General features: G+C 50.6%; 1 protein-coding gene across 1 annotated transcript in view; it reads right to left on the bottom strand.

Annotated features, from left to right (window-relative positions):
* The window catches only part of lipeb (lipase, hormone-sensitive b), a 170495-nt gene that overhangs the window by 103939 nt on the left and 44213 nt on the right, over positions 1-22343 (bottom strand). The window contains exon 2 of the mRNA XM_070869259.1: positions 11951-12486. Coding sequence (XP_070725360.1) covers positions 11951-12486 — 536 coding nt within the window. The remainder of the gene's footprint in view (positions 1-11950; positions 12487-22343) is intronic.

Here is a 22343-nt window from a genome sequence, read left to right as displayed (position 1 = left end):
GCATTCTAACCTTTTGTGTTTCATGCACAAGTACCCCTAGGTCCCGCTGTACTGCAGCACTTTGCAATCTTTCTCCATTTAAATAATAACTTGCTCTTTGATTTTTTTCTGCAAAGTGCATAACCTCACGATTTCCAACATTATACTCCATCTGACAAATGCTAACCCACTCACTGAGCCTGTCTCTGTCCTTTTGCAGATTTTTTGTGTCCCCATCACACATTGCTTTTCCTCCCATCTTTGTATTGTCATAACTTTGGGATTGCTATGGTTCAGGTTTGGTCAGGGAGAGGATTTTGCCCAGCCTGCCGGGGGTACAGGAGCTGTGAGCCCTGGCCCCAGCACTCAGTGGAACCACACCCCGTGCAGACAGCGTGCACTGTCACCAGGGGGTGACAGCAGCAACAGAAGCCACTCGCTGGAGGCCTGCCCAGAACTCCTCAACAATGGCCTCCTTCATAAAGGATAATGCTGACATTATGGCAGCTGGTACACAACTAAGTCTATTGTGGGAGCTGTGGAGAGCTCCCGGCATTACCGAGCACGGGGTGAGAAGGAAGGGGGAGGGAAGTAATAGAGAGACGGAAAACCCGCAAGTGATCTGCCGCTCGCTCTGGGACCGATCCAAAATCTGGATCTGATGTTGAGAGCGGCCGGTGGAGCAGGAATGGGCAGACTGATTGTATGTGGGCAGTGTGTGTCTGTAAGGAGTGAGGGCAGTATCTGTGTGTGTGTGTGTGTGTGTGTGTGTGTGTGTGTGTGAGGGCAGTGTGTGTGTGTGTAGTGTGTAGTGTGTAGTGTGTAGTGTGTGTGAGGGCAGTGTGAGTGTGTGTGTGTGTGTGTGTGTGAGGGCAGTGTGTGTGTGTGTGTGTGTGTGAGGGCAGTGTGTGTGTGTGTGTGTGTGTGTGAGGGCAGTGTGTGTGTGTGTGTGTGTGTGAGGGCAGTGTGTGTGTGTGAGGGCAGTGTGTGTGTGTGTGTGAGGGCAGTGTATGAGTGTGTGTGTGAGGGCAGTATCTGTGTGTGTGTGTGTGTGTGTGTGTGTGAGTGTGTGTGTGAGGGCATGTGTGTGAGGGCAGTGTGTGAGGGCAGTGTGTGAGTGTGTGTGAGTGAGGGCAGTGTGTGAGTGTGTGTGAGTGAGGGCAGTGTGTGTGTGTGTGTGTGTGTGTGTGTGTGTGTGTGTGTGAGTGAGGGCAGTGTGTGTGTGTGTGTGTGAGTGAGTGAGGGCAGTGTGTGTGTTTGTGTGTGTGTGTGTGTGAGTGAGGGCAGAGAGTGTGTGTGTGTGTGAGGGCAGTGTGTGTGAGGGCAGTGTGTGTGTGTGTGTGAGTGAGGGCAGTGTGTGTGTGTGTGTGTGTGTGTGTGTGTGTGAGTGAGGGCAGTGTGTGTGTGTGTGTGTGAGGGGTGTGTGTGTGTGAGTGTGAGTGTGAGTGAGTGAGGGCAGTGTGTGTGTGTGTGTGAGGGCAGTGTGTGTGTGTGTGAGTGTGTGTGTGTGTGAGTGAGGGCAGTGTGTGTGTGTGTGAGTGTGTGTGTGTGTGTGAGGGCAGTGAGTGAACGAGCACGTGCATGTATGGAGTGTCTATGAGGGCAATGTGTGTGTGAGTGAGTGAATGAGGGTATAGTGAGCGAGCGAGCGCGTGCATGTGTGGAGTGTCTATGAGGGCAGTGTGTGAGAGAGGATCAGGTTTGGCAGGATCACTTTTGAAGACCGAGTCTCTCTCTCTCTCTCTCTCTCTCTCTCTCTCTCTCTCTCTCTCGGAAAGGGTGTGAGAGGAGGGGAGAATCCTGAAGCAGTGAAGAAAGGGACCGGACTCGGGAGCTGAGACCACACAAGCAGTCAGTTCAGATGAGAATGTGACGAACTCGATTATGCACAAACACTGAGCTCTAAAGCCCCCTTGTGTTCTCCAATCCTTTAATACGGTTCTGTGCTGTTGTAGTGTGATCGGGGAGTCCCCTCTCTTTCCCTGTGACACTAAACTGCAGGGGCTGCCTCATCACCCTGCCCAACGCTGGTGGATGTGCTCACGAGGAGCATCGCTAACTGGGGGCGAGAAATCCCCACACGCCAAAGTCCCAATCTTACCGGCAAATCTGGGGAGAGATTCCGTGTGGAGTATTAGCCCCACCATTCCCTGACAGAGAGGGGTAGGGGCAGGAATTTTCTTCTGAAGTGCGAGGTGATACATTTGGTAGGAATAATGAGGAGAGACAACACAGGCTAAAATGGTACAATTTTAAAGGGTGTGCAAGAACAGAGAGAGACCTGGGAGTGCTTGTGCGCAAATCTTTAAAGAAGGCAGAACAGGTTAACAAAGTAGTTAATAAAGTGTATGGGATCCTGGGCTGGGCTTCATAAATAGAGACAGAGAGAAGTTATGCTAACCTTATGTAAAACACTAGTTCGACCACAGCTGAAGTATTGTGTCCGATTCTGGGCACTGCACTTTTAGAAGGCCATGCAGGCTTTGGAGAGGGTGCAGAAGAGATTTACAAGCAAAGTTCCAGTGATGAGGGATTACAATCACGTGGATGGACTGCACAAGCTGGGGTTGTTCCCCTAAGAGTAGAGGTGGCTAGGAGCAGATTTGACAGGGGTATTTAAAATCATGAATGGTAAATAGAGAAACGGTTTCCAATGGCTGAAGGGGCGATAATCAGAGGACAGAGATTTAAGTTGGTCGGCAAAAGAACCAGAGGCGACAGGAGGAAAAACTGTTTCTTACGCAACGAGTGGTTAGGATTTGGAATGCTCTGCTTGATAGGGTGGTGTTAGATTCACATTCAATAGTAGCTGCAGTGTATGTACCCGTGAGTATGCGCACAGGTTTGTTGAGCTGTTGAGTTGGGAGTGGCTTAGTCAGTCACGTGACGTTTGCAAGACTCAATAAAACCCCAGCCAGTTGGGTTCGGGGGATCCCCGATGGGGCAGGTGGTTGTGAGCCGGGTGGATGAACCGGTAATGTATCGTGTGATTGTTAAACCTTTTGCCAGTAAACCAACTAGTTCTGAATAGCAAATGTGTTGCTATGTGTCGCTTAAGCAAAGAACCCATGAACAAATACTTTACAGTGTCCTTCAAAAGGGAATTGGATAACTACTTGAAGGAGAACAAATTGGAGAGATATGGGGAAAGAGCGGGGGAGTGGGACTAACTGGATTGCTCTTCGAAAGAGCCGGCACAGACTCGATGGGCCGACAGACCTCCTTCAGTGCTGTACTAATCGATGATTCTATGATTCAGATGCCAGCGAGCAGGGCAGAGCGGGGAGAGCAGGAGAGACAGCATGTTCGTATAGCGCTAGGCTCCAGCAGCTGGTCAATGGGATGGAGCAGCACAGTCTGATCCAACCAACTGCACCTCTGGCCTGAAGGACCCCCTCCAGCACGGCGGTGGGATCCCCCCACTGGACCCCCACCCCGACTGCAACCCAATGGTCACCTTTCCCCAACTCCCCAATTCTGTAATATTCACAGAAAGGTACAGCACAGGAGGCCATTTGGCCAGTCAGGCCTGTGCCGGCTCTGTGAAAGAGCACTGGTGCTCAGTCCCACCACCCTGCTTGTTGTCCGTAACCCTGTCAGTTCCTCAGTCTCCGGTACCTGTCCAACTCCCTTTTATCATCATCATAGGCAGTCCCTCGGGGTCGAGGATAACTTGCTTCCACACTAAAAATGAGATCTCAGGTGATTGATGAACTACATGTTGAAGGGTGACGATGTCTATGGGTGGATTTTTTAACGTGGGGTGGCCGTTGCACACCAGCCACCACACGGCTTGACGGAGCCAGGTCTTGGTCCAGTGGCGAGGGTTAACCAGGACAACTGGAGACCTGCTCTGCTGCATGTGCCAATACATACACACACACTGAAACATACTCCGACTGTCCTCCTTCCGTCCTCCTTCCCACAGGACCTCTCTCTACGTGGAGTTCATAGTCCGCAATGTGAGCCTCGCTATTGGCCCGTGCTGCGCCTTCCCTTGGTCTTGTCCACGCTGCTCCACCTCTGGACTGGGACCTCTCCGCTCCTCCGTGCCATGTCCTTCCTCTCCTCTCCGCTTCCGACCTCCGGATTTTGTCTTATAATACTCCTGTGAAGCGCCTCGGGACATTTTACTATGTTAAAGGCGCTATATAAATACAAGTTGTTGTTACACTGCCAAGAATGAAATTTGCATAATTCTCTCACAGCTGATCGAGGATCTTAGATATAGATATTGTCTCAACTGTTGGGTTTTGACTTCTGGTCTATCACAGAAATCATTGCAGACAACGACTTGCAGAAGTGTCTATCTTGTGTGAAGCACCAATTGTAGCATTTCCCAAAATGTATCGAGAGCCACTGGACAATACATTGATCAAGCATCATAGCAAGCTTTCCACATCTGTGAGTAACGACTCCGACACCACTGAATGTTTTAAAAGCTCGCCAAAGAATATATAGAAACATAGAAAATAGGTGCAGGAGTAGGCCATTCGGCCCTTCTAGCCTGCACCGCCATTCAATGAGTTCATGGCTGAACATGCAACTTCAGTATCCCATTCCTGCTTTCACGCCATACCCCTTGATCCCCCCAGTAGTAAGGACTACATCTAACTCCTTTTTGAATATATTTAGTGAATTGGCCTCAACAACTTTCTGTGGTAGAGAATTCCACAGGTTCACCACTCTCTGGGTGAAGAAGTTTCTCCTCATCTCGGTCCTAAATGGCTTACCCCTTATCCTTAGACTGTGACCCCTGGTTCTGGACTTCCCCAACATTGGGAACATTCATCCTGCATCTAACCTGTCTAAACCCATCAGAATTTTAAACGTTTCTAAAGGTCCCCTCTCATTCTTCTGAACTCCAGTGAATACAAGCCCAGTTGATTCAGTCTTTCTTGATAGGTCAGTCCCACCATCCCGGGAATCAGTCTGGTGAACCTTCGCTGCACTCCCTCAATAGCAAGAATGTCCTTCCTCAGGTTAGGAGACCAAAACTGTACACAATACTCCAGGTGTGGCCTCACCAAGGTCCTGTACAACTGTAGCAACACCTCCCTGCCCCTGTACTCAAATCCCCTCGCTATGAAGGCCAACATGCCATTTGCCTTCTTAACCGCCTCCTGTACCTGCATGCCAACCTTCAATGACTGATGTACCATGACACCCAGGTCTCGTTGCACCTCCCCTTTTCCTAATCTGTCACCATTCAGATAATAGTCTGTCTCTCTGTTTTTACCACCAAAGTGGACAACCTCACATTTATCCACATTATACTTCATCTGCCATGCATTTGCCCACTCACCTAACCTATCCAAGTCGCTCTGCAGCCTCATAGCATCCTCCTCGCAGCTCACACTGCCACCTAACTTAGTGTCATCCGCAAATTTGGAGATACTACATTTAATCCCCTCATCTAAATCATTAATATACAGTGTAAACAGCTGGGGCCCCAGCACAGAACCTTGCGGTACCCCACTAGTCACCGCCTGCCATTCTGAAAAGTACCCATTTACTCCTACTCTTTGCTTCCTGTCTGACAACCATTTCTCAATCCATGTCAGCACACTACCCCCAATCCCATGTGCTTCAACTTTGCACATTAATCTCTTGTGTGGAACCTTGTCGAAAGCCTTCTGAAAGTCCAAATATACCACATCAAATGGTTCTCCCTTGTCCACTCTACTGGAAACATCGTCAAAAAATTACAGAAGATTTGTCAAGCATGATTTCCCTTTCACAAATCCATGCTGACTTGGACCTATCATGTCACCTCTTTCCAAATGTGCTGCTATGACATCCTTAATAATTGATTCCATCATCTTACCCACTACCGATGTCAGGCTGACCGGTCTATAATTCCCTGTTTTCTCTCTTCCCTCCTTTTTTTAAAAAGTGGGGTTACATTGGCTGCCCTCCACTCAATAGGAACTGATCCAGAGTCAATGGAATGTTGGAAAATGACTGTCAATGCATCGCTATTTCCAAGGCCACCTCCTTAAGTACTCTAGGATGCAGTCCATCAGGCCCTGGAGATTTATCGGCCTTCAATCCCATCAATTGCCCCAACACAATTTCCCGACTAATAAGGATTTCCCTCAGTTCCTCCTCCTTACTGGACCCTCTGACCCTTCTTATATCCGGAATGTTGTTAGTGTGTCCTCCTTAGCAAATACCGAACCAAAGTACTTGTTCAATTGGTCCGCCATTTCTTTGTTCCCCGTTATGACTTCCCCTGATTCTGACTACAGGGAACCGACATTTGTCTTTACTAACCTTTTTCTCTTTACATATCTATAGAAACTTTTGCAATCCGTCTTAATGTTCCCTGCAAGCTTCTTCTCGTACTCCATTTTCCTTGCCCTAATCAAACCCTTTGTCCTCCTCTGCTGAGTTCTAAATTTCTCCCAGTCTCCGGGTTCGCTGCTATTTCTGGCCAATTTGTATGCCACTTCCTTGGCTTTAATACTATCCCTGATTTCCCTTGATAGCCACAGTTGAGCCACCTTCTCTTTTTTATTTTTAATGCCAGACAGGAATGTACAATTGTTGTAGTTCATCCATGCGGTCTCCAAATGTCTGCCATTGCCCATGCACAGTCAACCCCTCAAGTTTCATTCGCCAATCAATCCTAGCTAATTCACGTCTCATACCTTCAAAGTTACCCTTCTTTAAGTTCTGTACCATGGTCTCTGAATTAACTGTTTCATTCTCCATCCTAATGCAGAATTCCACCATATTATGGTCACTCTTCCCCAAGGGGCCTCGCACAACGAGATTGCTAATTAATCCTCTCTCATTACACAATACGCAGTCTAAGATGGCCTCTCCCCTAGTTGGTTCCTCGACATATTGGTCTAGAAAACCATCCCTTATGCACTCCAGGAAATCCTCCTCCACCGTATTGCTTCCACTTTGGTTAGCCCAATCTATGTGCATATTAAAGTCACCCATTATAACTGCTGCACCCTTATTGCATGCACCCCTAATTTCCTGTTTGATGCCCTCCCCACTATCACTACTACTGTTTGGAGGTCTGTACACAACTCCTACTAATGTTTTTTGCCCTTTGGTGTTCTGCAGCTCTACCCATATAGATTCCACATCATTCAAGCTAATGTCATTCCTAACTATTGTATTAATCTCCTCTTTAATCAGCAATGCTACCCCACCTCCTTTTCCTTTTATTCTATCCTTCCTGAATGTTGAATACCCCTGGATGTTGAGTTCCCAGCCCTGATCATCCTGCAGCCACGTCTCCGTAATCCCAATCACATCATATTTGTTAACATCTATTTGCACAGTTAATTCATCCACCTTATTACGGATACTCCTTGCATTAAGACACAAAGCCTTCAGGCTTGTTTTTTTAACACCCTTTGTCCTTTTAGAATTTTGGTGTACAGATATAATTAGTTGTGGATTCAGTTCCGGCCGCCTTTTCAGGTCGAGCTTTCCTCATCCCGTCAACTCTCCGAGTGAAAGCAGTTCCCCTCATCGCCCTTCTACATCTTTCGCCAAAGGTTCTGAATCCATGACCTCTGGTTATTGACCCTCTCGCTCAAGGGAATAGTTCCTCTCCATCTACTCTCTCAAAACCTCTCCTCATCTTGAATTCCTGTGTTAGGTCACCTCTTAGTGTCAGCCGTGGCTCAGTGGGCAGCACACTAGCCTCGGAGTCAGAAGCTGGAGTGTGTTCAAATCCCACTCCAGGGGCCTGTGCACATAAACCTAGGTCGACACTGTCGACACTCCAGTGCAGTACTGAGGGAGCGCCGCACTGATTGAGGGGCAGTCTTATGGATCAGATGTTAAACTGAGGCCCCGTCTGCTCTCTCAGGTGGGCATAAAAGATCCCATGGCACTATTTGGAAGAAGAGCAGAAGAGTTAGCCCCGATGTCCCGGGGCCAATATTTATCCCTCAATCAACATTAACAAAAACAGATCATCTGGTCATTGTCACATTGCTGTCGGTGGGAGCTTGCTGTGCACAAATTGGCTGCTGCGTTTCCCACATCACCACAGTAACTACACCCCAAAAGTACTTCATTGGCTGTAATGCGCTTTGAGACACCAGTGGTTGTGAAAGGCGCTATATAAATGCAAGATCTTTTTTTTTTTCCTAACCTTCTCCATTCCAAAAACAGTCTTAACTTTTCCAAACTCTCCTCGTAACTGCAGTCCCTCATCCCTGGTAACATGCTGGTAAACCTCCTCTGTACTCTTTTCCAAGGTCTTTACATTTTTCCGGAGGTGTGGTGACCAACTCCTGTTGGGGCCTAACCAGTGATTTAGAAAGATCCAGCACAGCAGATTTTCATGAGCTTACTTGCATCATATAAAAGGCTTTACTTCGGCACTCGGCTGAGAACCCTGTGTGAAAATCCCCCGACTTACAGCAATGCAGCTGTCAGCTTCGCTCGGTGGGAAGTTCCAAGTCAGTGTCTGATCCCATTCCGGGACTTGAGCCTATAATCCAGGCCACCATTCCAGTCTGAGTGCTGAGAGAGTGCTTTATTGCCAGAGGCACCCATACCCCAGGCTCTGCCTGTTCAGGTGCAAGGGGCAGGTCCCATGGACACTGCTGGAAGAGCACTCCGTTGCCTCGCCCCCTCCCTATCTCTGTAAGCTCCTGCAGCCCTACAACCCTCTGAGAAATGGACTTAAAACGTCCCGAGGCACTTCACAACAACAACCACTTGCATTTATATAAGCACCTTTAACGTAGTAAAACGTCCCAAGGTGCTTCACAGGAGTGTTATAACACAAAACAGATAAATGTGACACCGAGCCACACAAGAAGAAATTAGGGCAGCTGACCAAAAGCTTGGCCAAAGAGGTAGGTTTTAAGGAGCATTTAAAGGAGGAAAGAAAGATAGAGAGGCGGAGAGGTTTAGGGAGGGAGTTCCAGAGCTTGGGGCCCAGCCAGCTGAAGGCACGGCCACCGATGGTGGAGCGATTATAATCAGGGATGGTCAGGAGGGCAGAATTAGAGGAGTGCAGATATCTTGGGGGGTTGTGGGGCTGGAGATTACAGAGATAGGGAGGGGAGAGGGTCATGGAGGGATTTATAAACAAGGATGAGAATCTTGAAATCGAGGCGTTGCTTACCGGGAGCCAGGGGGTGATGGGTGAGTGGGACTTGGTGCGAGTTAGGACACGGGCAGCCAAGTTTTGGATCAACTCTAGTTTACGTCGGGTAGAATATGGGAGGCCAGCCAGAAGTGAGTCAGAATAGTCAAGTCTGGAGGGAACAAAGGCAGGGATGAGGGTTTCAGCAGCAGATGAGCGGAGACGGGCGATATGACGGAGGTGGAAATAGGTGGTTTTAGTTATGCTGCAGATATGTGGTCGGAAGTTCATTTCAGGGTCAAATATGACACCTAGGTTGCAAACAGTCTGGTTCAGCCTCAGACAGATGCTAGGGAGAGGGATGGATTCAGAGGCTAGGGAACGCAGCTTGTGGCAGGGACCAAAGACAATGGTGTTCCAGGTGAAACAGCGATTTACCTGTACTTGTTGCAATTTGGTATACTGTATTCGCTGCTCACGGGGTGGTCTCCTCTACATTGGGGAGACCAAGCATAGATTGGGTGACCGCTTTGCTGAACACCTCCGTGCAGTTCGTAAGTGTGACCCCGAGCTTCCGGTCGCCTGTCACTTTAATTCTCCAATCCACTCCCGCTCGGATATCTCCGTCCTTTGACTCCTGCACTGTTCCAATGAAGCTCAACGCAAGCTCGAGGAACAGCACCTCATCTTTCGTTTAGGCACATTACAAGCTTTCTGCACTCAACATCGAGTTCAACAATTTCAGAGCATAACCTCTGGCCATCTTTGGCTCCCTTTCACTCCCCCCGAATGTGCTCTTTTCGAATACTCTCCAGTTCAGGCGAAGGGCCGTCGATTTTGAAACGTTAACTCGGTTTCTCTCTCCACAGATGCTGCCTGACCCGTTGAGATTTCCAGCATCCTCTGTTTTTATACCAAAGACAATGACTTTGCTCTTCCCAATACTTAATTGGAGAAAAGTTCTGCTCATCCAGTACTGGATGTCGGTCAAGCACTCTGACAATTTAGAAACCATGGAGGGATTCTTAGGAGCGTAATCAAGGAAAAATTTGACACTGAGCCACATGAAGAAATATTAGGACAGGTCAAAGAATTAGGTTTTAAGGAGTTTCGTAAAAGAGGAAAGAAAGATAGAGAGGCGGAGAGGTTCAGGGAGAGAATTCCAGAGCTTGGGGCCCAGGCAGCTGAAGACACGGCCGCCAATGGTGGAGCGATGAGAATCGAGGATTGCTAGAATTTTTTTTCCTGTGAAGCATCTTAGGACGCAGGAATCTTGGAGGATTGTAGGGCTGAAGACATTGCATGTGTAAGGAGGGGTGTAGGGCTGGAGGAGGGGTGTAGGGCCAGAGGAGGTTACAGAGAGAGGGAGGGGTGTAGGGGCCGGAGGAGGTTACAGAGAGGAGGGGTGTAGGGGCTGGTGGAGGTTACAGATTGGGGAGACGTGTAGGACTGGAGGAGGTTACCGATTGGGGAGGGGTGTAGGGCTAGAGAAGATTACAGATAGGGAAGGGGTGTAGGGCTGGGGAAGGTTATAGGTAGAGAAGGTTGTGGGGCTGAATTAGGTTGGAGATAACCTCCTACACCCCTCCACTGCACAGAGGTTACAGGGATAGGGAGAGGTGTAGGGGCTGGAGGAGGTTACAGAGATAGGGATGGGTGCAGGGACTGGAGGAGGTTACAGAGATAGGGAGGGGTGTAGGGACTGGAGGAGGTTACAGAGATCAGGAGGGGTGTAGGGACTGGAGGAGGTTAAGAGGGATGGGGAGGGATATATGGCTGGAGGAGGTTACAGGGCTGGAGGAGGTTACAGAGATAGGGAGAGGTGTAGGGCTGGAGGAGGTTAGAGAGATAGGGAGGGGAGTAGGGGCTGGAGGAGGTTAGCGATAGGGAGGGGTGTAGGGGCTGGAGGAGGTTACAGAGATAGGGAGAGGTGTAGGGGCTGGAGGAGGTTACAGAGATAGGGAGGGGTGCAGGGACTGGAGGAGGTTACAGAGATAGGGAGGGGTGTAGGGCTGGAGGAGGTGACAGGGATGGGAAGGGGTGTAGGGGCTGGAGGAGGTTACAGAGATAGGGAGGGGTGTAGGGCTGGAGGAGGTTACAGAGATAGGGAGGGGTGTAGGGGCTGGAGGAGGTTACAGAGATAGGGAGGGGTGTAGGGGCTGGAGGAGGTTACAGAGATAGGGAGGGGTGTAGGGGCTGGAGGAGGTTACAGAGATAGGGAGGGGTGTAGGGGCTGGAGGAGGTTACAGAGATAGGGAGGGGTGTAGGGACTGGAGGAGGTTACAGAGATCAGGAGGGGTGTAGGGCTGGAGGAGGTGACAGGGATGGGAAGGGGTGTAGGGACTGGAGGAGGTTACAGAGATAGGGAGGGGTGTAGGGCTGGAGGAGGTTACAGAGATAGGGAGGGGTGTAGGGGCTGGAGGAGGTTACAGAGATAGGGAGGGGTGTAGGGGCTGGAGGAGGTTACAGAGATAGGGAGGGGTGTAGGGGCTGGAGGAGGTTACAGAGATAGGGAGGGGTGTAGGGGCTGGAGGAGGTTACAGAGATAGGGAGGGGTGTAGGGACTGGAGGAGGTTACAGAGATCAGGAGGGGTGTAGGGCTGGAGGAGGTGACAGGGATGGGAAGGGGTGTAGGGACTGGAGGAGGTTACAGAGATAGGGAGGGATGTAGGGACTGGAGGAGGCCATGGAGGTTACGGGGATAGGAGAGGGTGGGCTGGCTGAAGCAATGGAGCTGAGCTGAAGGCGGGTGGAGTTTGGTCAGGCCGTGGCGGCGAGCTGTCGGCGAGGGTGGGCTGGGCTGGGTGGAGGGTTAGGACGAGGGCGAGTTAGGGCGAGAGCGGGTTAGGACGAGGGCGAGTTAGGGCGAGAGCGAGGCCGAGGGTGTAAGGCACTGACCTGGAAGCCCAGGCAGCGACCGTAGAAGCAGCCCTTGTGCATGGAGTTGGACTCGTGCAGGAAATCCTCGGAGAGGCCCTTCTCCTCGCCGAAGAAGAGGTCGCCGTGCTTGTTGGCAGTCAGCAGCTTCTGGGCGAAGTAGACCAGGGCGCGGAGCTGGCACAGGGCCGAGCAGTAGGCCTCGATCTCCATGCAGTTGTGGTTGGTGCGGAAGAAGATGCTACGGCGGTTGGCCGACACGTAGCGGGCCTTGTGGATGATGTGCAGGATGCAGGAGCGCACCACCTTGATCAGGCTGCGGTAGCCGTTGGCGGGCGTGCGCTCGTCGAAGTCGAAGATGGCGAAGACCCCGGTGAAGCTGTGCACCACCGCCTGCAGCCCACGCCCGTGCTCCTGGATCTGGGAGAAGGCCGAGACGAAGCGCCGGCCCATCTCCGACGGGTGCAGCCGGAAGAAACGGATGTTGTCCTCGGTGACCGAGTGCAGGAGCAGGAACATGGTCCGCACGTCCATGGATTGGGAGGGCCCGGCCGAGGCTGGAGGGAAAAGAAAGGCACGGAGTTTATAACTGCGGCGTCCCGGGGAGGGAGGTCTGGCCATTCAGCTCCTCGAGCCTGTTACACAGGAACAGGAGGAGGCCATTCAGCCCCTCGAGCCTGTTACACAGGAACAGGAGGAGGCCATTCAGCCCCTCGAGCCTGTTACACAGGAACAGGAGGAGGCCCATTCAGCCCCTCGAGCCTGTTACACAGGAACAGGAGGAGGCCATTCAGCCCCTCGAGCCTGTTACACAGGAACAGGAGGAGGCCATTCAGTCCCTCGAGTCTGTTACACAGGAACAGGAGGAGGCCCATTCAGCCCCTCGAGCCTGTTACACAGGAACAGGAGGAGGCCATTCAGCCCCTCGAGCCTGTTACACAGGAACAGGAGGAGGCCATTCAGTCCCTCGAGTCTGTTACACAGGAACAGGAGGAGGCCCATTCAGCTCCTCGAGCCTGTTACACAGGAACAGGAGGAGGCCCATTCAGCTCCTCGAGCCTGTTACACAGGAACAGGAGGAGGCCCATTCAGCCCCTCGAGCCTGTTACACAGGAACAGGAGGAGGCCCATTAGAAACATAGAGAAAAGGTGCAGGAGTAGGCCATTCGGCCCTTCTAGCCTGCACCGCCATTCAATGAGTTCATGGCTGAACATGCAACTTCAGTACCCCATTCCTGCTTTCTCACCATACCCCTTGATTCCCCTAGTAGTAAGGACTTCATCTAACTCCTTTTTGAATATATTCAGTGAACTGGCCTCAACAACTTTCTGTGGTAGAGAATTCCACAGGTTCACCACTCTCTGGGTGAAGAAATTCCTCTTCATCTCGGTCCTAAATGTCTTACCCCTTATCCTTAGACTGTGTCCCCTGGTTCTGGACTTCCCCAACATTGGGAACATTCTTCCTGCATCTAACCTGTCTAACCCCATCAGAATTTTAAACGTTTCTATGAGGTCCCCTCTCATTCTTCTGAACTCCAGTGAATACAAGCCCAGTTGATCCAGTCTTTCTTGATAGGTCAGTCCCACCATCCCGGGAATCAGTCTGGTGAACCTTCGCTGCACTCCCTCAATAGCAAGAATGTCCTTCCTCAGGTTAGGAGACCAAAACTGTACACAATACTCCAGGTGTGGCCTCACCAAGGCCCTGTACAACTGTAGCAACACCTCCCTGCCCCTGTACTCAAATCCCCTCGCTATGAAGGCCAACATGCCGCAATGACAGAGGGGCAGTACTGAGGGAACGACGCACTGTCGGAGGGACAGTACTGAGGGAACGACGCAATGTCGGAGGGGCAGTACTGAGGGAGCGCCGCAATGTCAGAGGGGCAATACTGAGGGAACGACGCACTGTCGGAGGGACAGTACTGAGGGAACGACGCACTGTCGGAGGGACAGTACTGAGGGAACGACGCACTGTCGGAGGGGTCGTCTTTCGGATGAGACGTTAAACCGAGGCCCCGTCTGCCCTCTCAGGTGGACGTAAAAGATCCCTTGGCACTATTTTGAAGAAGAGCGGGGGAGTTCACCCCAGAGTAAAGCACTTTGGGACATCCAGTGGTTGTGAAAGGTTCTATATAAATGTAAGTGCTTCTTTCTTTACAGATCTCTGCACTTCTCCAATTCCAGCCCATTGAGTATCCCCGATTTCCATCGCTCAACCACTGGCAGTCGAGCCTTCGGCTGCCTGGGCCCCGAGCTCTGGAGTACCCACTCTACCTCTCTCTCCTCCTTGAAATGACCTCTTTGACCCAGCTTTTGGCCACCTGTCCTGATAACTCCTAATGTGGCTCGGTGCCAAATTCTGTTTGCTAATTGCTCCTGTGAAGCACCTTGACGTTTTACTATGCTAAAGGCTGTATTACATCACTGCCGTAATAGAGAGGTGCAGACAGCAGCTGGCCAGCCCCAACGCTCACCCAGCAGATTGCACTTGAGCTTACACAGCAAGCGTTTACAAACACAATAGCGATAGCCTTGGGCTGGCCTCTGGGGCAGGAACGGTGTCAATGCTTCCTGCCAGATGTAATATAGAGCAAAGGTCAGTGGCACATACAACACACAGGGCTGTTCCAGACACAAACATAGAGAGAGAGAGAGAGAGAGCGCGTTACCCAATATACAGAGAAAGAGAAAGAGAAAGAGAAAGAGAGAGAGAGCGAGAGAGAGCGTTACCCAATATACAGAGATAGAGAAAGAGAGAGAGAGAGAGAGCGCGTTACCCAATGTACAGAGAAAGAGAGAGAGAGAGCATTACCCAATGTACAGAGACAGAGAGAGAGAGAGAGAGTGTTACCCAATGTACAGAGATAGAGAGAGAGAGCGAGAGAGAGAGAGAGAGAGAGAGAGAGAGAGAGAGAGAGAGCGTTCCCAATGTACAGAGAGAGAGAGAGAGAGAGAGAGAGAGCGTTACCCAATGTACAGAGAGAGAGAGAGAGAGAAAGAGAGAGAGAGAGCGTTACCCAACGTACAGAGAGAGAGAGCGTTACCCAATGTAGAGAGAGAGAGAGAGAGAGAGAAAGCGCGTTACCCAATGTACAGAGAGAGAGCGAGAGAGAGAGAGAGAGCGTTACCCAATGGACAGAGAGAGAGAGAGAGAGAGAGAGCATTACCCAATGGACAGAGAGAGAGAGAGAGAGAGAGAGAGCATTACCCAATGTAGAGAGAGCGAGAGAGAGAGAGCATTACCCAATGTAGAGAGAGAGAGAGAGAGAGAGAGAGCATTACCCAATGTACAGAGATAGAGAGAGAGAGAGTTACCCAATGTACAGAGAGAGCGAGAGAGAGAGAGAGACTGAGAGCGTTACCCAATGTACAGAGAGAGAGAGAGAGAGAGAGCGTTACCCAATGTACAGAGAGAGAGAGAGAGAGTGTTATGCAATGTACAGAGAGCGAGAGCGAGAGAGAGTTACCCAATGTACAGAGAGAGAGAGAGAGAGAGAGAGAGAGAGCGTTACCCAACGTACAGAGAGAGAGAGAGAGAGAGAGAGAGAGAGAGAAAGAGAGCATTACCCAATGTACAGAGAGAGAGAGCGTTACCCAATGTAGAGAGAGAGAGCGAGAGAGAGAGAGCATTACCCAATGGACAGAGAGAGAGAGAGAGAGAGTTACCCAATGTACAGAGAGAGCGAGAGAGAGAGAGAGAGAGACAGAGAGCGTTACCCAATGTACATAGAGAGAGAGAGAGCGAGAGAGAGAGAGCATTACCCAATGTACAGAGAGAGAGAGAGAGAGCATTACCCAATGTACAGAGAGAGAGAGAGAGTGCGTTATGCAATGTACAGAGAGCGAGAGAGAGTTACCCAATGTACAGAGAGAGAGAGAGAGAGAGAGAGAGTGTTATCCAACGTACAGAGAGAGAGAGTTACCCAATGTACAGAGAGAGAGAGAGAGAGAGAGGAAGAGAGCGTTACCCAATGTACAGAGAGAGAGAGAGAGAGAGAGAGAGAGAGAGAGAGAGAGCTTTACCCAATGTACAGAGAGAGAGAGAGAGAGAGCTTTACCCAATGTACAGAGAGAGAGAGAGAGAGAGAGAGAGAGAGAACGTTACCGAATGTACAGAGAGAGAGAGAGAGAGACAGGAACAGGAGGAGGCCCATTCAGCCCCTCGAACCTGTTACATGGGAACAGGAGGCCCATTCAGCCCCTAAAGCCTTGGCTCACGGAACGGCAAAGCCTCAATTTTAAAATTCTCATCCTGGTGTTCAAATCTCTCCATGGCCTCGCCCCTCCCTATCTCTGTAACCTCCTCCAGTCATACAACCCTCCAAGCTGCGTCAACTGTGGCTCAGTGGGCAGCACCCTCACAGCTGAATCAGAAGATTGTGGGTTCGAGTCCCATTCCAGAAACTTGAGCACAAAAACCTAGGCTGATACTCCAGTGCAGTGCTGAGGAAGTCCTGCACTGTCGGAGGAGTAATACTGAGGGAGTGCCGCACTGTCGGAGGAGTAATACTGAGGGAGCGCCGCAATGTCGGAGGAGCAGTACTGAGGGAGCGCCGCAATGTCAGAGGGGCAGGACTGAGGGAACGACGCACTGTCGGAGGGACAGTACTGAGGGAACGACGCACTGTCGGAGGGGCAGGACTGAGGGAACGACACACTGTCGGAGGGACAGTACTGAGGGAGCGCCGCAATGTCAGAGGGGCAGGACTGAGGGAACGACGCACTGTCGGAGGGACAGTACTGAGGGAGCGCCGCACTGTCAGAGGGACAGTACTGAGGGAGCGCCGCAATGTCAGAGGGGCAGGACTGAGGGAGCGCCGCACTGTCAGAGGAGCAGTACTGAGGGAACGACGCACTGTCAGAGGGGCAGTACTGAGGGAACGACGCACTGTCGGAGGGACAGTACTGAGGGAGCGCCGCACTGTCGGAGGGACAGTACTGAGGGAGCGCCGCACTGTCGGAGGAGCAGTACTGAGGGAACGACGCACTGTCGGATCGACAGTACTGAGAGAACGACACACTGTCGGAGGGGTCGTCTTTCGGATGAGACGTTAAACCGAGGCCCTGTCTGCCCTCTCAGGTGGACGTAAAAGATCCCTTGGCACTATTTTGAAGAAGAGCGGGGGAGTTCACCCCAGAGTAAAGCACTTTGGGACATCCAGTGGTTGTGAAAGGTTCTATATAAATGTAAGTGCTTCTTTCTTTACAGATCTCTGCACTTCTCCAATTCCAGCCCATTGAGTATCCCCGATTTCCATCGCTCAACCACTGGCAGTCGAGCCTTCGGCTGCCTGGGCCCCGAGCTCTGGAGTTCCCACTCTACCTCTCTCTCCTCCTTGAAATGACCTCTTTGACCCAGCTTTTGGCCACCTGTCCTGATAACTCCTAATGTGGCTCGGTGCCAAATTCTGTTTGCTAATTGCTCCTGTGAAGCACCTTGACGTTTTACTATGCTAAAGGCTGTATTACATCACTGCCGTAATAGAGAGGTGCAGACAGCAGCTGGCCAGCCCCAACGCTCACCCAGCAGATTGCACTTGAGCTTACACAGCAAGCGTTTACAAACACAATAGCGATAGCCTTGGGCTGGCCTCTGGGGCAGGAACGGTGTCAATGCTTCCTGCCAGATGTAATATAGAGCAAAGGTCAGTGGCACATACAACACACAGGGCTGTTCCAGACACAAACATAGAGAGAGAGAGAGAGAGAGCGCGTTACCCAATATACAGAGAAAGAGAAAGAGAAAGAGAAAGAGAGAGAGAGAGAGAGCGTTACCCAATATACAGAGAAAGAGAAAGAGAGAGAGAGAGAGCATTACCCAATGTACAGAGAGAGAGAGAGCGAGAGAGAGAGAGAGAGAGAGAGAGTTACCAAATGTACAGAGAGAGAGAGAGAGAGCGTTACACAATGTACAGAGAGAGAGAGAGAGAGAAAGAGAGCATTACCTAATGTACAGAGAGAGAGAGAGAGAGAGAGAGAGAGAGAGAGAGAGTTACCCAATGTACAGAGATAGAGAGAGAGAGAGAGAGCGCATTACCAAATGTAGAGAGAGAGAGAGAGAGCGCGTTACCCAACGTACAGAGAGAGAGAGTTACCCAATGTACAGAGAGAGAGAGAGAGAGAGAGAGAGAGAGAGAGAGAGAGAGAGAGAGAGGAAGAGAGCGTTACCCAATGTACAGAGAGAGAGAGAGAGCGTTATGCAATGTAGAGAGAGCGAGAGCGAGAGAGCGAGAGAGAGTTACCCAATGTACAGAGAGAGAGAGAGAGAGAGAGAGAGAAAAAGAGAGTTACCCAATGTACAGAGAGAGAGAGAGAGAGAGAGAGAGAGAGAGAGAGCTTTACCCAATGTACAGAGAGAGAGAGAGAGAACGTTACCGAATGTACAGAGAGAGAGAGAGAGAGACAGGAACAGGAGGAGGCCCATTCAGCCCCTCGAACCTGTTACATGGGAACAGGAGGCCCATTCAGCCCCTAAAGCCTTGGCTCACGGAACGGCAAAGCCTCAATTTTAAAATTCTCATCCTGGTGTTCAAATCTCTCCATGGCCTCGCCCCTCCCTATCTCTGTAACCTCCTCCAGTCATACAACCCTCCAAGCTGCGTCAACTGTGGCTCAGTGGGCAGCACCCTCACAGCTGAATCAGAAGATTGTGGGTTCGAGTCCCATTCCAGAAACTTGAGCACAAAAACCTAGGCTGATACTCCAGTGCAGTGCTGAGGAAGTCCTGCACTGTCGGAGGAGTAATACTGAGGGAGCGCCGCAATGTCGGAGGAGCAGTACTGAGGGAGCGCCGCAATGTCGGAGGGACAGTACTGAGGGAGCGCCGCAATGTCAGAGGGGCAGGACTGAGGGAACGACGCACTGTCGGAGGGACAGTACTGAGGGAACGACGCACTGTCGGAGGGACAGTATTGAGGGAGCGCCGCAATGTCAGAGGGGTCGTCTTTCGGATGAGACGTTAAACCGAGGCCCCGTCTGCCCTCTCAGGTGGACGTAAAAGATCCCTTGGCACTATTTTGAAGAAGAGCGGGGGAGTTCACCCCGGAGTAAAGCACTTTGGGACATCCAGTGGTTGTGAAAGGTTCTATATAAATGTAAGTGCTTCTTTCTTTACAGATCTCTGCACTTCTCCAATTCCAGCCCATTGAGTATCCCCGATTTCCATCGCTCAACCACTGGCAGTCGAGCCTTCGGCTGCCTGGGCCCCGAGCTCTGGAGTTCCCACTCTACCTCTCTCTCCTCCTTGAAATGACCTCTTTGACCCAGCTTTTGGCCACCTGTCCTGATAACTCCTAATGTGGCTCGGTGCCAAATTCTGTTTGCTAATTGCTCCTGTGAAGCACCTTGACGTTTTACTATGCTAAAGGCTGTATTACATCACTGCCGTAATAGAGAGGTGCAGACAGCAGCTGGCCAGCCCCAACGCTCACCCAGCAGATTGCACTTGAGCTTACACAGCAAGCGTTTACAAACACAATAGCGATAGCCTTGGGCTGGCCTCTGGGGCAGGAACGGTGTCAATGCTTCCTGCCAGATGTAATATAGAGCAAAGGTCAGTGGCACATACAACACACAGGGCTGTTCCAGACACAAACATAGAGAAAGAGAGAGAGAGAGGGCGTTACCCAATATACAGAGAAAGAGAAAGAGAGAGAGAGAGAGAGAGAGAGAGAGAGAGAGCGTTACCCAATATACAGAGAAAGAGAAAGAGAGAGAGAGAGAGCATTACCCAATGTACAGAGAGAGAGAGAGCGAGAGAGAGAGAGAGAGAGTTACCAAATGTACAGAGAGAGAGAGAGAGCGTTACACAATGTACAGAGAGAGAGAGAGAGAAAGAGAGCATTACCCAATGTACAGAGAGAGAGAGAGAGAGAGAGAGAGAGAGAGAGAGAGAGAGAGAGAGAGAGAGAGCGTTACCCAATGTACAGAGATAGAGAGAGAGAGAGAGCGCATTACCAAATGTAGAGAGAGAGAGAGAGAGCGCGTTACCCAATGTACAGAGAGAGAGAGAGAGCATTACCCAATGTAGAGAGAGAGCGAGAGAGTGCGAGAGAGAGCTACCCAATGTAGAGAGAGAGAGCGAAAGAGAGAGCGAGAGAGCGAGAGAGAGAGCTAGAGAGAGAGAGAGAGAGCGAGAGACCCAATGTATAGAGAGAGAGAGAGAGAGAGAGCGTTACCCAAAGTACAGAGAGAGAGAGAGAGAGAGAGCATTACCCAATGCACAGAGAGAGAGAGAGAGAGCGTTACCCAATGTACAGAGAGAGAGAGATAGAGAGCGTTACCCAATGTACAGAGAGAGAGAGAGAGAGAGAGAGAGAGAGAGAGAGAGAGAGAGAGAGCGTTACCCAATGTACAGAGAGAGAGAGAGAGAGAGAGAGAGAGAGAGAGAGAGAGAGCGTTACCCAATGTACAGAGAGAGAGAGAGAGAGAGAGAGATAGCGTTACCCAATGTACAGAGAGAGAGAGAGCGCGAGAGAGCGAGAGCGTTACCCAATGTACAGAGAGAGAGAGAGCAAGAGAGAGAGAGAGAGAGAGAGAGAGAGTGCGCATTACCCAATGTACAGAGAGAGAGAGAGAGAGAGAGAGCATTATCCAACGAACAGAGAGAGAGAGTTACCCAATGTACAGAGAGAGAGAGAGAGAGAGAGAGAGAGAGCATTATCCAACGAACAGAGAGAGAGAGAGTTACCCAATGTACAGAGAGAGAGAGTTACCCAATGTACAGAGAGAGAGAGAGAGAGAGAGAGAGAGAGAGAGAGAGAGAGAGAGAGAGAGCATTACCCAATGTAGTGAGAGTGAGAGAGAGAGAGAGAGAGCGCATTACCCAATGTAGAGAGAGAGAGAGAGGAGAGAGAGAGCGTTACCCAATGTACAGAGAGAGAGAGAGCGAGAGAGCGTTACCCAATGTACAGAGAGAGAGCGTTACCCAATGTACAGAGAGAGAGAGAGAGCGAGAGAGCGTTACCCAATGTACAGAGAGAGAGAGAGAAAGAGAGAGCGTTACCCAATGTACAGAGAGAGAGAGAGAGAGAGAGAGAGAGAGCGTTACCCAATGTACAGAGAGAGAGAGCGAGCGAGAGAGAGAGAGCGTTACCCAATGTACAGAGAGAGAGAGAGAGAGAGCGAGAGAGAGCATTACCCAATGTAGAGAGAGAGAGAGAGAGAGAGAGAGAGCGCGTTACCCAATGTACAGAGAGAGAGAGCGAGAGAGAGAGAGATACCCAATGTACAGAGAGAGAGAAAGAGAAAGCGAGAGAGAGAGAGAAAGAGAGAGTTACCCAATGTAGAGAGAGAGAGAGAGCGTTATCCAATGTACAGAGAGAGAGAGAGCGCGAGAGAGAGAGAGAGAGAGAGAGAGAGAGTTACCCAATGTAGAGAGAGAGAGAGAGCGTTATCCAATTACAGAGAGAGAGAGAGCGCGAGAGCGTTACCCAATGTACAGAGAGAGAGAGGGAACGTTACCCAATGTACAGAGAGAGAGAGCGAGAGAGAGAGCGTTACCCAATGTAGAGAGAGAGAGAAGAGAGAGAGAGAGAGAGAGAGAGAGCGCGTTACCCAATGTACAGAGAGAGAGAGAGAGAGATAGCGTTACCCAATGTACAGAGAGAGAGAGAGAGAGCGAGCGAGCGAGAGAGAGCGCGTTACCCAATGTACAGAGAGAGAGAGAGAGAGAGAGAGAGAGAGAGAGAGAGCGTTAGCCAATGTACAGAGCGAGAGAGAGAGAGAGAGAGGGAGAGAGAGCGTTACCCAATGTAGAGAGAGAGAGAGAGAGAGAGAGAGAGAGAGAGAGAGAGAGCGCGTTACCCAATGTACAGAGAGAGAGAGAGAGAGATAGCGTTACCCAATGTACAGAGAGAGAGAGAGAGAGAGAGCAAGAGAGTGAGAGAGAGAGAGAGAGAGAGAGCGCGTTACCCAATGTACAGAGAGAGAGAGAGCGAGAGAGAGAGAGAGAGCATTATCCAACGAACAAAGAGAGAGAGAGTTACCCAATGTACAGAGAGAAAGAGAGAGCGAGAGAGTGTTATCCAACGCAGAGAGAGAGAGAGAGAGAGAGAGAGAGAGCGTTATCCAATGTAGAGAGAGAGAGAGAGTTACCCAATGTACAGAGAGAGAGAGAGAGAGAGAGAGAGCATTACCCAATGTACAGAGAGAGAGAGAGCGAGAGAGAGCGAGAGAGAGCGAGAGAGAGCGCGTTACCCAATGTACAGAGAGAGAGAGAGAGAGCGAGAGAGAGAGAGAGAGCGATACCCAATGTACAGAGAGAGAGAGAGAGAGCGCATTACCCAATGTAGAGAGAGAGAGAGGAGAGAGAGAGAGAGAGATACCCAACGTACAGAGAGAGAGCGAGAGAGCGTTACCCAATGTAGAGCGAGAGAGCGAGAGCGTTACCCAATATACAGAGAGAGAG

The sequence above is a fragment of the Pristiophorus japonicus genome, chromosome X, assembly GCF_044704955.1.
Source record: "Pristiophorus japonicus isolate sPriJap1 chromosome X, sPriJap1.hap1, whole genome shotgun sequence".
Lineage (NCBI taxonomy): Eukaryota > Metazoa > Chordata > Chondrichthyes > Pristiophoridae > Pristiophorus > Pristiophorus japonicus.
The sequence above is the reverse complement of the archived record's forward strand: the minus strand, read 5'-3'. Positions and strand labels throughout refer to the sequence as shown.